Source organism: Chanodichthys erythropterus, chromosome 10 (genome assembly GCF_024489055.1).
Source record: "Chanodichthys erythropterus isolate Z2021 chromosome 10, ASM2448905v1, whole genome shotgun sequence".
Classification (NCBI taxonomy): Eukaryota; Metazoa; Chordata; class Actinopteri; order Cypriniformes; family Xenocyprididae; genus Chanodichthys; species Chanodichthys erythropterus.
The window spans coordinates 40,500,030-40,513,539 of record NC_090230.1 but is presented as its reverse complement, the minus strand read 5'-3'; the positions used below and the strand labels follow the sequence as shown (position 1 = coordinate 40,513,539).

The 13,510-nt window shown below is 36.0% G+C and overlaps 2 protein-coding genes across 4 annotated transcripts; one reads left to right on the top strand and one right to left on the bottom strand.

Annotated features, from left to right (window-relative positions):
- The first annotated feature begins 305 nt into the window (after positions 1–305).
- Positions 306–3,130, top strand: rfxap (regulatory factor X-associated protein). The gene is made up of 3 exons (XM_067397732.1): positions 306–1,545; positions 1,636–1,746; positions 2,992–3,130. The coding sequence occupies exons 1-3, from the start codon at positions 1,174–1,176 to the stop codon at positions 3,085–3,087; spliced, it is 579 nt and encodes a 192-aa protein (XP_067253833.1). The 5' UTR covers positions 306–1,173; the 3' UTR covers positions 3,088–3,130.
- A 1,024-nt stretch (positions 3,131–4,154) lies between these two features.
- smad9 (SMAD family member 9) lies at positions 4,155–13,424 on the bottom strand. 3 transcript variants are annotated; one of them, XM_067397727.1, is made up of 8 exons: positions 12,818–13,424; positions 11,915–12,161; positions 9,358–9,951; positions 8,988–9,245; positions 8,728–8,838; positions 7,174–7,395; positions 5,947–6,203; positions 4,155–4,303 (listed from the first exon to the last, which is right to left on the bottom strand). In XM_067397727.1, the coding sequence occupies exons 3-8, from the start codon at positions 9,767–9,769 to the stop codon at positions 4,160–4,162; spliced, it is 1,404 nt and encodes a 467-aa protein (XP_067253828.1). In that variant the 5' UTR covers positions 9,770–9,951; positions 11,915–12,161; positions 12,818–13,424; the 3' UTR covers positions 4,155–4,159. The 3 variants fall into 3 exon arrangements, 2 of the variants coding, with proteins under 2 accessions (XP_067253828.1, XP_067253829.1); XR_010896186.1 differs by adding an exon at positions 4,528–4,615 and having other exon boundaries at positions 4,176–4,303; positions 11,915–13,424; XM_067397728.1 differs by having other exon boundaries at positions 8,728–8,835; positions 11,915–13,424.
- Between the last annotated feature and the right edge of the window lie 86 nt (positions 13,425–13,510).

The window sequence follows — 13,510 nt, the reverse complement described above, 5'->3', positions numbered from 1 at the left end:
AGTAAAAATTATGAGATACTGTCATAATTATGAGATAAGAAGATGAAATTATGGCATACTGTCATAATTGTGAGATAAAAAGATGAAAATGTTACAGGAAGTCAAAAAAGTCAAAACTAAGTCATATATATATATGAGATAAAAAGTTGAATTTATGACCAACTAAGTCGTAATTATGAAATAATGTCGAAATTGACCGTCAAAATTAGTCATAATTATATACATAAGAAGTCAATTATGACAAAGAAATCAACTTTTCATCTCCAGACTTTTAATCTCACTATTTTGAATTTTTACCAAAGCATTACTTTTTCTTGTGTGGCAGAAATGAGTTTCCATGTAAACACAATAGAACTAGTTGATATATGTTGGTAGAACTAACACAATGCACACAATAAACAATATAATCTGCAATAAAATACAGCAGCCAAACTGAGATACAACAGACAAATAAGGAGCAATCCGGGGGCCATAAAGTGACCCTGAGGAGTGATATGGTTACTCTAGGAATGTTTACTGAGCTGTCTGACAGCTGTTCGAAAGAAACTAGAGCTCAGAGCCCATTAGAGATCTCAGAAGTTATGTGCTGGGTTAGATGGATCCTTGGTGGTCTCTTTAGCATGGATGCTGGATGAACAGTAACTTACTTGAACTTGAGATCTTCGAGGTTTCAGCGAAAACGCATTCTGGTCTTTGTTAGGGGCAACAAAGTTTGCCACAATGTCAGAATGCTCTCTATAATTGCGGCAAAAGCGGAGTATCATCTGCTATTTAGTTTGATTTTTTGTTATCTAATGCAATGACATACATTTAAGCGTCGTATTAGAATGCAGGTTAGTTTAGGGCCAGCAGTGTATTGTGTGTTTCTGGGAATCTGCATCGCGGTTTGGTGCCGGTAGAGGGCGAAACTTCCATTTGATCACACACAGAGAGGCGAGTCCGGCGAATCTCTTTCTGCAGCGGCCATCGCTGTTTTGTTTTATTGTGACCTCCTCCAGAACTCATATTCCTCCGTTTTTATGCAAGTAGGTTTTATTTATTGAGTTTCTGCCATTTAAAATGTGGTATTTTAATGACCGACAGATAAAATCTGTTTTAAACTAAAGTATTCTGCCGCGCCAAGTCTGGTCTGTACATACGGTTGAATGACAGGTGAGACTCTAAAAAGGAGAAATGAGCGACAGCGTTCATCTTAGTTTAGTAAACACGGGTAAAGACGGCCAAACCCCCGCGCCCGGGGAGAGCAGCACCACCCCGTCCGACCAGGAGAACTTCCCGTACGACGCGGAAGACCCGGGCGAGGAGAGCGACGTGCCGGAGGCGAGAGACGGTGCGGCCAGCCCGGAGGAGCTCAACGACGACGAGACGTCCGGAGAGAGCGAGAACGTGCCCAAGACCTGCATCTATGACGGCTGCACGGAGACCACGACTCAGGTGGCCAAAGCCAGGAAACCCTGGATGTGCAAGAAACACCGGAATAAAATGTACAAGGACAAGTATAAGAAGAAAAAAAGCGACCAGGCCATGTCATCGGGAAAAATAGACGTAAGAAACGTTTGGACAAACAACAGTCTCGGTTTAAACTTGAACTTTATAGGCTTAATTTCATACGGTTTTGTCTTTCATGATGTGTAGGAGGGTTCGGAGGAGAGGCCTGTATCTGTTACTAAGCAACGGCTGGGTACCATGGGAGACAGACCAGCCAGACCCTCCCTGATAGAGCAGGTGTTGAACCAGAAGAGACTGGTAAGTGCATTAATACACTTTTTTGGGGGCTAGAGTGTTTTTACTCGTACACCCCCTGGTAACCTAATGCAGTGGTTGCAGAGGTGTGTGGGTATTAGAGTAGATAATGCATAACTCATGTAGTCATGTAAAAAAAAAAAAAAAAGGAAAAGGGAATTTGAATTGTTTCTTTTTCTTATTATTAATACACATTATCTATATCAAATCAAACACATTGTACAGGACAGGGGGTCAATAATCAAAAAGGTTAATGTTCATGTAAAATTATATGCAATACAAAATAAAATTTATATAAATAAATAATATATATATATATATGTGTGTGTATGTATGTGTATATATATATATATATATATATATATATATATATATATATATATTATTTATTTATATAAATTATACATTTTATTTATATATTGGGGTGTAATGATACCCTCACGTCACGAATCGAGACATTTCATGATACAAAACAATTCAATACATATCACAATACTGATCACGATATTATTAAGATACTCCAAGACATGGTAAAATGATAACAAAAAATGTATTGTTGAATAAAATGCTAAATTTGGTATTACATTGGGGTTGGAAATGCATAGGCTTGGACTTGGTGCTGGTAACCCAATGCACAGGACAATGATGACACCAGAATAAAAATATTCATGATTCTAATGCTGAAACACAGATTTATTTTAGATGAACATGTTTGCACTCTGTCACTGACTAGATGTATTTAAAATAATGTAGGCCACTTTTTACTGGTAACACAAGGCATTTAGCATTATCAGGACCCACTAATATTCCCCCATTGCATTATTATACTCAACAATACATATATAGTAGTTTAATAAGAGTAATGACACTAAAACTCTGTAAACTTGAATTTTTTTCCTTACACAGTAATTTTCATTTATGCACAACACATATTGTCACTGTCTACAATATGATATTGCTGCATTTTGTATTGGGATATATATATATATATATATATATATATATATATATATATATATATATATATATATATATAAATAAAATCATTAGATGTATATATAAATATATATATATATATATATATATATATATAATCTCATTAGATTTTCCTCCTAGCTGCCATATTTTTTTCTAGTTTTGACAGGTTTATCCATTTTTTTTATATGTTTAATAATTTTATTATCTGAATATCCTTTCTTAGCAATGTGTTTTACCATTCGCTGATGTTCTGTTGTTTTTGTGTTTCAGTCTCTGCTGAGGAGTCCAGAAGTCATCAGCTTCCTTCAGCAGCAGCAGCGTTTACTGACCACACAGAATCGGTCTCAAACACAGCACAACTACTGAAGGCTGAAGATGCTTTACTCATCCTTGAGGATTTAATGCGATCACAACTTGACAGAAATTTTAAATGCGGAATATTCTATATTCATGTGGGAACTGTGAGCATCTGTGACCTGCAGCTGTCCTTGATGCTGTGGAGACTATCCACACTGCATTCTGAAAACTGGGATATTTGACAAGGAGCCGATCGATTTTAAGTACAGCTGTCATCATCAAGCTCGTTGATATCATGAAATGAATTGGCAGCTAAATCTACTGTATATCAATAATGCATTTGACTAGCCATCCTGTTCGGCCTCATGTAGTATCATTTAGTGATTTTAAATTAATGACTGAAAATATGAAATGGCAGCTGTAGAAGTTCATTTTTTTAGTGATCTCAATCTAATCTGTAATGTTTGTTAATGTTACGATTTAGTTTTAGCTTTTTAGCCATCATGACAGTGTAGCTGAAAGACACAGCATACACCCAGAATTCATCAGTCAGCTTTATTATTATTTTAAAGATGGGGTAAGCTCAATAAGCAAATTAAGTTTTTATTGATCTTTTGAAAATTGATAACCTGCAGTTTTAAAAGCATAAATGCTGTGGATTTTTCAACTTTTTTTGTTTTGTTTTTAAATTTCATGTTTGTGTTTGGGCCAAAAAATAAACAGGCACAAATAGAACATAGTTTTTTATATTACAAAAACAAGAAAGCTAATGCAGGTGAAAACAACAACAGCAACATGAAATGTTATAGAAGGCACAATGTTATATGACACAAATAAAACATTGCCAGAACAAGTACCTGCCTACTAACATATTTCTTTGGCTTCCTATTACAGAGATTCTATCTGAATTGATCTCAGCTAGTACATACTGTGAAATAGCAGAGTTTTTTGTATTTTTTCCTTAAAAACAATGCAACACTTATCTAACCACACAGCTGCTTATTTAACCGCATGATACTTCCTGGCTGATCCTATACCGGTACCATAAACATCCACTGAAAAGACAGAGAGAGAGAGCGTTTTGTGTCTTGGGTTGCTATAAAAGTCTATTGGGAAACTATTCCCCTTGTTCTGCAATGCATTAGGATACAGAGGAAATGGGATTGTGTGGGGAGCCCATTTGAGTCAGAACTTTGTCCAGCCACTGCAGAGGCCCATGCAGGTGGATTTCTATCCAGCAGGGGGTGCTGGTGACATCCTGACGGTGGTACTCGGCTCCCCAGCCCTGAGAAGAGGAGACATTTGATCCTCATTACTTGGGCATCTTTATACAACACCTAAAGTGCTAAACAGGTTTTTAAAAACTACAATAATAGAAGTATTTGACGATCCAAAAAGAAATTGCAATTGCATTTTACAAAAACTAATTTGCAATTCCATGTCATTCATAAAGTATTTTAACACAGAAATGATCCCAAACAATTTGTTGTTATGTGTCTGCATACATACAGATCAAGTAGGGAATATTTTGCATGTCGTATCAGTCAGTAACAGGAGAACTCCAGAGCTATGGGATCTGCAGTGTGTTTTGGCAGAGCTACATCCATAAAACAGCAAGCCAAAGATTAGAATAACTACATATTAAGTTTGCATAGCAACACTTAGAAGATTTTCTATTTGAAACTACTAACCACCCTAGAGAGCTGTTAGCCTGTGAATGATGTTGATGACTTTTCTGTATTTTCATTAGTGCTAAACAGCCACTTTCAACCGTATTGTTGGAGGTAATAAACTTGACAACAGTCTTATATAAAATACTGTTATATTTATATTTAGAATAAACTATAACATCAAGTAGTTTTTTGCATTTTCTGAAGAAAAAGAGAATAGACTTTAGGATTGGTTACTGAGAACCAGTTCTTATTCAAGTCTATTTAAAATTCTTGCATGTAGAACCATTTGGTACTAATATTTTTACTAAAAAACATAACTTAAAAAAAAAAAAAAAAAAAAAACTTACTAAAATTCTCTGACAGAGTTTTATAGTTATACACTAGCCTACTTAATCGACACGGCACCACTACTGAATTTACAGCATGAAACAAAACGTGCAACCAGTGTAGTCTTCAGAATGAATAAATCTAATAAGATTCTTGTTGTCTGATTCCCGAAAATAAAAGACTCTAATGATTCAGTTCTTGTTAGTGAATCAAAAGCATCCAACACAACCAGTTTACACTGATTCCCGAACAAATGACTCTTATGAGCAGGTTGTGTTAAGTGAATCAAATTCATACAGTGCACCCAGAGTAGTCCAATTCCTAAACAAAAAAACTCTTATGAACCAGTTCTTTTAATTGAGTCAAAATCATAGCTATAATACAGCTCAACCAGTCTAGACTGATTCCCATTCGAAGGACTTTTATGAGGCTTTTCTTTAAAAGTAAATCAAATGCAACCAGTGTAGACTCATTTCTAATTTAAGGACATTTATGATCTAATTCTTTAAAGCGAATCAAACGCATCCAGCTCAACCAGTGTAGACTGATTCCTAGTCGAAGGACTTTTATGAGTCGGTTCTTTAAAGCGAATCAAACGCATCCAGCTCAACCAGTGTAGACTGATTCCTAGTCGAAGGACTTTTATGAGTCGGTTCTTTAAAGCGAATCAAACGCATCCAGCTCAACCAGTGTAGACTGATTCCTAGTCGAAGGACTTTTATGAGTCGGTTCTTTAAAGCGAAATCAAACGCATCCAGCACAACCAGTGTAGACTGATTCGCAAAGGAAAGACTCTAATGATTTGGTTCTCTTTAGTGAATCAATAGCATTCAGCGATTCAGCGAAACTAGTGTTTACATAACCTTTATTAGCCGCCCAATAGGGTTTAGATTAATCATTATGCACCACATATTCTAAACCTCTTTACCTTGACAAAACTCATCCTGATGGTGCACATCTTGGTGAGTTCATACACCACCTCGAAGCCGTGATTTACCGACTGTGACAACAGCTGGGCAAACAACTGGTTGTTGAAGATCTTGAGGCTGCATCCACTCGGGATCTTGCAGACGGTGGTGGGGTGAAAACCATGCTGGTAGTTACAGTTCCGACTCTGTACGAAAATACTGCTGTCACTCAGACACTCTGCGTACACCTCCCCTCCGACGTAATACAAGTGCACACCTACAACAAAAGAGAGAAGAGGTTTAAAAGCGAGTCACCAGTTGCACATTTATCTATCTGCGGCTAAATACACTTTTTAAAATAATGAACATGAAAACTTATTGCATACCGCTGGTCTAATTGTAAAAAAATATTGAAAAAAAAAATTTTTTTGACAGACAAAATGAAGTCTCACCCTACATTTTTTCTTGTTTGAGAAGCAATAGGGAAGAAAGGGCTATCGCAACTTCCTTTTATGCTGACTTTAAGACTTCATAGTCTTAGATTTCAGAGGTCAACAAACAAAAAGAATAAAAAATAACTTCTAAAGTGGCTTTTATACAAGTGTGTTTTCCCACCACTGTGAACTACTGCAAAGTCCACACATAAAACAGTACATCACCACCTTTGAACTTGGTAAATCCCAGAAATCATTATCCACAAACCATGCATTCATCACGTTTTATCACGTGCCAAGCGGAAACCTTAATAATCTCCTGAAGCATCCTGATCTGGATTATGTCGTTGTCCTTGGCGCTTTTCCCACCAGGATCTCTCACACAAGTAGATGGAACTCAAACTTGGCCTCCGTCCATCTATGCCGGTATGTGTGTGTGTGTGTATGCATACTTCTCCCTGTCACTGCTGTAACCTATGGCAACACTTAATGTCTTTCCAACACTGGCACGGTGACGCTCATCCAGCACCCTGAGAAAAGCCAACATTTGGATAGTGTGGACTCTATCTGTCCCGCTGGGTTTCTGAAGTGCAATCTTGACTGGCCAGCACTATCTGGCACCATAAAAACAGTTATTTTTTATTTTTTATTACTTTCTCTTGGAATTGCTTTAAATGATGAAAGACCATTGTCAGTTTGATCTTCTCAAAGCAACTGTTTTCTGATCCAAAAATGCAAAAATGCAAAAATGCAAAAAAAAAATGCAAAAAAAAAAAAAAAAAAAAAAAAAAAAGAGTAAAACTTTAAACAAACCTTTGCCTATGTGTCTGCGAGTGTGTTCAATGGTAGAGTTTCGGTTGACGTTGGATAGTAATCCAAGACAGAACCGGTTCTTGTTGTTGGAGGGATCTGTGAAGCCGTCCACGAGGATGCTTCGGGAAGAGGCGTGGAATGTCTCACCCACCCTGTTGTTCAGTTCGTAATACGCCACTGAACACCAGTATTCTGGTTCCTCATAACACACTGGCCTCAAGTCTGGAGAAAAAAAAGGCACCCATAAAATATCATGTATCCTACCTCGGCTCTCATTCCATATTCATGATGAATTTTAATTAAAAAAAAAAAAAAAAAATAATGCCATCATGAAACACCAGGCTAGATTTATGTTTTGCCTGATTTTAAAAACATTATCATTTGGATTATGCCTAAAAGATTCAAATATAATCAAATCAATCAAATCAATCAAGTTCTGAAAATAATTCCAATGATACTGTTCCTCTGTTTCGGTGTCATTAGTGCTGTGATGTGGACTTCCCTATTCTCATTGAATTAGAACGATTATTAAAACTTTATACTTAGAGTTATCGTTCTTGTTGAGAATGGGCCTTTAGACCAGTTATTGAAGGAAAAGCAGCTCAAAAATATTCAGAATTTTTAAAGGGTTAGTTCACCCAAAAATTAAAATTCTGTCATTAATTACTCACCCTCATGTCGTTCCACACCTGTAAGACCTTCGTTCATCTTCAGAACACAAATTAAGATATTTTTCATAAAATCCGATGGCTCAGTGAGGCCTTCATTGCCAGCAAGATAATTAACACTTTCAATGCCCAGAAAGCCACTAAAGATGTATTTAAAACAGTTCATGACTACAGTGGATCCTTAATGTTGTGAAGCGACAAGAATACTTTTAGTGCACCAAAAAAAACCCTGAAATAATGACTTTATTCAACAATATCTAGTGATGGGCGATTTCAAAACACTGCTTCATGAAGCTTTGAAGCTTTACGAATCTTTTGTTTCGAATCAGAGGTTTGGAGCGAGTATCAAACTGCCAAAGTCACGTGATTTAAGTAAACGAAGCTTCGTTATGTCAAAAGTGTTTCGAAATTTCAATGGTTCACCACTGGGGGGCGTGACTTTGGCAGTTTAATACACACTCCAAACCACGGATTCTAGATAATTATCATTTATAGACAAAATATAATATTACAGTATTTTTTATTTCGAATGAGTTTTTATTTATATATTTTCAGTTTTAATTTTAATTTTACTTTATGTTTTAGTAATTTTGTTATTTATTATATTCTATTATTTATATTTAGCTTTTTTTTTTTCAATTTTAGCAATGTATAATTTTTAATAACTTTTTTAATTTCAGTTATTAGCCCAATTAATATTTCTTATTTTTGTTTACATTTTTAAAGTTTACAACTATTTTTTATATTATATTTTATCTCAGCATTATTTCAATTAACAAAAAACTCCTTTTAATAGTTTAAGTTAATAACAACAAATGAGTAGGTGTGTTCACAACTTTTGACTGATATTGCACATAAATAATGCACAGTAAGTCTAGAATCTCACCTCTATGGGGGGCTGACAGAATGAGTTTATTGGGGTTGGAGGACTCTCCTGGTTTCACATCCTCAGACGGAGTGGTCTCCATCATACTGTAGGGTGGAGGAGGCGTCTCTGCTGTGCAATGAGAACAAAGACTGTATGAATGTATGCAATTCAGTGGCACTACATTTCATCCAAGCAATAAAGACTTTCTGAAACTTTTTCAACAAGATTGGAGTGCCTTTGACTATCATTATTGTTAAACGAGTGTCAGTTTGTTTTACCTGTGATTTGGTAGGGGCTCCCAGGGTCAGCTGCACTGCTGGGGGAGTTTGGGTAGCTGTGTGCAGTGGGGGACTGGTTTAAAGAGCTGGAAGGAGATGAAGAAAACGAGCTACAGGGCATTGCAGGGAAGGAGTCTGGGTAAGTGGCATTTTGGGGCATGAGAGGCTCGTTGTGTAGGGAAGCATTCCGGAACTTTGCCAACAAACTGTGCTGGGGGTTGAACTCACTGTGACGTGGCACAAGGACTGGGGGTAGAACTGTTTGGGAAAAAAAAGAAAAAGAAGATTACTAACAGATTTATACTAATGCATAAAGCTATAATCAATATGGAAGAAAACAAGAAAAAGTGGTTTGTGTATTGATTTTCACCTGGCGTCTCCACACGGCGGTAATGATATGGATTGATGCAGATCTCCTTCTGTTTGGAGCCAAATGGAAACTCGCAGCAATCCAGCGCTTTGAGCTCGTGGTGGGACTGAAGATCCGGCCAGCGCCACACTCTGCAGTAGATAACGTGTGGCAGACCTTTACGATGGGACACCTGGAGCCTTCCGTCCAGGGATCGAGGGATGGTCACACATTTACTGGGCTGGCCAGGACAGCTCAGAGCCTTTTCCAGCTCTTCCATGGCCCCTTTTTTCTTCTTAAGCTTCTTTACAAGGGAATCAACAGCCTTTTCCGCCCACTTTTCCTCCTCATCTCCTTGTTTCCAGCCCAGCAGTCTTTTCACAGCTGGACTGGTGAAGGAGAAGAGGGAAGTGATGGATGTTGTGGAGTGCATCGTGGGATGGGGTGACACTGGGGACTGGATTTTTTCTCAAAGTTTGGGGCACGCAAGGCAGATCTGTCTTAAATCACTTCAACCCAGGAGGCTCAGTTTATTTCTTTACAGCCAAGATACAGCTGAGTGTAAAATAAACCCCTTGACAGGGATGTTTTCGTCAGGCTGTCAACAGTTTGGATCTGGTGAAAGAAACAAAGAAGCATGTCAGATTTAATAATAATAATAATAAAGATAATAAGTACATTTTTAATTGTTTGTGTCAGTATTCTTAACTGCCTGTAATTTGTACTTCAAACTAAAAGTTTTAAAAATTATTTATTTTTTTTAAAACAATATATATAGATATATATATATAATTTTAATAAACAATTAAATAAATATTTAATAATAATAATAAAGATATGTAAATTGTTAGTGCCTTTATACTTTAATTAAAAAAAATAGTAAAAAAATTATAAAATATAAATAATGTTATTGTTTTTAATAATAGAATTAAATACATATTTAATAATAATAAAGATAAGTAAATTGTAAATTGGTTGTATTTTTAACTGGCTTCAATTTGTACTTAAAAAAATTAAGTACTAAGAACTACATAATTTTTATTAAAAATGTATTTTTTAATTTTATATTTATTTATTTGTTTACATATATACATAATGTATGTGTGTATGTATATATATATATATATATATATATATATATATATATATATATATATATATATATATATATATATGTATGTATATAATACAATTTTATGTGTGTGTGTGTGTGTGATTAAATTATTTTTATTTTAAATTATTTTAAAAAATTAAATAAAATATATATAAAACAATAATTTGAAAAATACTGAAAATACTGACATAATTCATTTACAATTTACTTATATATAATATAATTATTATTACTATTATTAATTATTATTATGTATTTAGTGAAACATACTTTTTGCATTACAGTAATAACAATTAGGGAAAAAAAACATGCTTAATTGTCATGAAAAATAATGTCAAAAAATATAAACATATGAAGCTAAATGGCACCACATTCTTTAAGCAAATAATATTTATATATTATATATAATTTCCTTATATATTATATATAATTATATATTATATAATTATATTTATATATAATTATATATTACATATAATTTCCTATACGTCTCTCTTATGCTTTTGAGGTGAAATATGACATATTCTTGACACATTTTGTGAGATTCTACCTATTAGGGCGTAATCACAGCACATTCATTTGGAGATCTCAAGATCTCTTACATCATGCTTCTGTGCATGCTGAGATTTCTGAGGTATTGCTGAGTTGTTGTTGATGTCAACAGGTCCTATACTGTTTCTCACTGGACCTCACCTATTCGTCCTCTACTTTTCCTGTCCAAGACTTTCTGATGCAGAAAATGATCTGCTAAAAATCAATGCCGTTTCAGCATTTGAAACCAGAGATGCTTGCTTCCATTTTTGGCCAGTCTAGTCAAATAAAATCTTCTGAAAATATTATTGCTTGTGATACCAGAGGTGTTAACACGCCCCTAACTAAATCAAATAATCGTATGAGATGTATGAGATCACATAGGACTAATAGCAGTGTATGAAATCATGCCTCAGTTTCAAAGAGGCACAGGCAGGCAGATCAATCGAGGGTGAATACATCTGCTCTGTTCTCAAAGGCAGTGTGTCCTTATGAAACTGGCGTCTGGCAGTCTGAGTGCTGAGATAGGCTTAATCACCTAACTCCCCCGCAAACGCGCATACACATCCTTTCCATCAACTTCACTTTGTTTGCTTTAAGAAATGTTAAAATGTTACATTTACCACTGATTTATTTTTTTTTTTTTTTAAGTATTTCAGGTATACACAACTGTCACAAATGTATCACTCTGAGCAGCATCATTAAGCAGCAAGTGGCATAATGTCTCTGTTTACGCAGCCTCCAGTGATTTGGACTTACAAGAAGCAACAAGTTAACGTGAAGACGACAAAATACAGACAAAATAAAGTTTAAAAAAGACACATGTCATACCTTATTTTTTTTATAATTTATACAACTTTTACTTTATAAGTGCTGAAATAAATTGTAAATAATATCAGAAGTGGTGTACATATAACGAGTTTTATTGCTTACCTTATTCTTGTGACAATAACAATCCGCGTAGTCGGGAAATTCCGCAAAATAGCCGAACGCTGAATCTCGCGCCGACTGGAGGTGTACAGCGCGTGTGTTTGGATGGAACGAGCGCCGCGGCGTCAGTCTGACTGGAGCCTCAGCGCCTTCGTGCGGAATTCATCCGCAGCTCCTGGAACTCTCCCAGGACGTCAGACACAGAGGGATCATCCCATTCAAAAGAGCAGCCGGAGACTCACTCTCAGGCCTATTATTGAGGGAAAGCAGGTCATTGTGGGCAGCAGTGTTTCACTTTTTAATTTGTTTTCAGGGACAGATGACAAGCGCGGACAGCTGTTTTTTTCTTTCACAGGAAGTGATGCACCTTTTTGGCCAAAGTTGTAAAGTGAAAGTGACTGTCAAAATAGTTTTCATGACTTTCATTTCAGTAATTCTCAAGTGTGCTAGTATTTTTCAGTGAATTTCAACCGGTCGACTTTTCAAAGGAATTTGGGAGGAAGGAATTCGAGCGGTTTAACTTTAAATATTACTATAATAACGTTTTTATATCAACATTGGTGATAAATAATGACAGTAGTACGTTACGTTTTGTCGATGTCGGATAGTGGAAAAGCTCGTTAAGTTGCTATGGTTACAGGCAATACAACTTCTGACCACGAGCGCTTTCTAGGATAATCTTTTAATGGCGACAGAAAGTCTGTGTACGTTAAAAAACGTAACGTTACATTTAATTATTTGGGTCAACCCTCCATTGCTCGAAACCTGTTCGTTTTAACGCTAACATTGGACATAGTGATTAAAACGAGACATTTTCTATTTATTTAGCCTAATAATTTAAAGTAAAAAACAAACAAAACAGGTGTTCATTTAAAAATGCCCTGTTCTCTCTATACATTTACTTACCTGTTATATGTTTAGAACTTGGAAGCAGATGATTAATAAAGTTAAAGTAGAAAGTAGCAGAAGCTCGCATGGTAAAAATCAAAACATATTTAGTGGCAGATTGGCGGAGCGCCAGCACGTTTATCGATAGCCCTACTTCTCCTGCGCTCCTCGGCGCGGATGGATACACTTCGATTGTGTGCGTAGAGTGACTTGTCCAGTTAATGACGCAAGCCAGGATGGCGACAGAGAGTCTAGAAGTTTGACATTTTCACAGTTTACAACAACTGCAGGGGAACGTAACAATACTCCCAATAATGACAGCTCGCATATTTAGTGCTCTCTTTGATCAAATGAGTTTGGCAGGGGGAATTCACTTCCAATAAAACGACACCGCAAAATGATCCTCTTCAATCAAGGTGCACAGGTCATATAAATTACTGACGAGGCTCTATATTTAGGGCTAAGCAGACAGGAGGAATACAATACATCTTTAGCTGCTTAAATAACGGATCTTAAAAATAATTTGTCAATGTAAAGTATTGAAATACACCATCTTTTAGAGTGGCTGACAAGATAAAGCAGCTGACTACAAACATATGCCTTCCTGGTGGAGAGAAAGGGAGGACAAACAGGATATTCTCTCCAGGGTGCAGAGCAACCCATTGTGTAAACCACATTAAAAAGGCCCGAGTACACACCAGACCATGGACC

Excerpts from the sequence above, each read along its gene's own strand:
- smad9 (XM_067397727.1), bottom strand. The coding sequence starts at position 9,769 with ATGCACTCCACAACATCCATCACTTCCCTCTTCTCCTTCACCAGTCCA. Across the intron at positions 7,396-8,727 it reads TCTGTCAGCCCCCCATAGAG|ACTTGAGGCCAGTGTGTTAT; the intron begins GTGAGATTCTAG and ends TTTTTTCTCCAG. Across the intron at positions 6,204-7,173 it reads TCGCAGACACATAGGCAAAG|GTGTGCACTTGTATTACGTC; the intron begins GTTTGTTTAAAG and ends CTTTTGTTGTAG.
- rfxap (XM_067397732.1), top strand. The coding sequence starts at position 1,174 with ATGAGCGACAGCGTTCATCTTAGTTTAGTAAACACGGGTAAAGACGGC. Across the intron at positions 1,546-1,635 it reads TGTCATCGGGAAAAATAGAC|GAGGGTTCGGAGGAGAGGCC; the intron begins GTAAGAAACGTT and ends CATGATGTGTAG. Across the intron at positions 1,747-2,991 it reads TGTTGAACCAGAAGAGACTG|TCTCTGCTGAGGAGTCCAGA; the intron begins GTAAGTGCATTA and ends TTTGTGTTTCAG.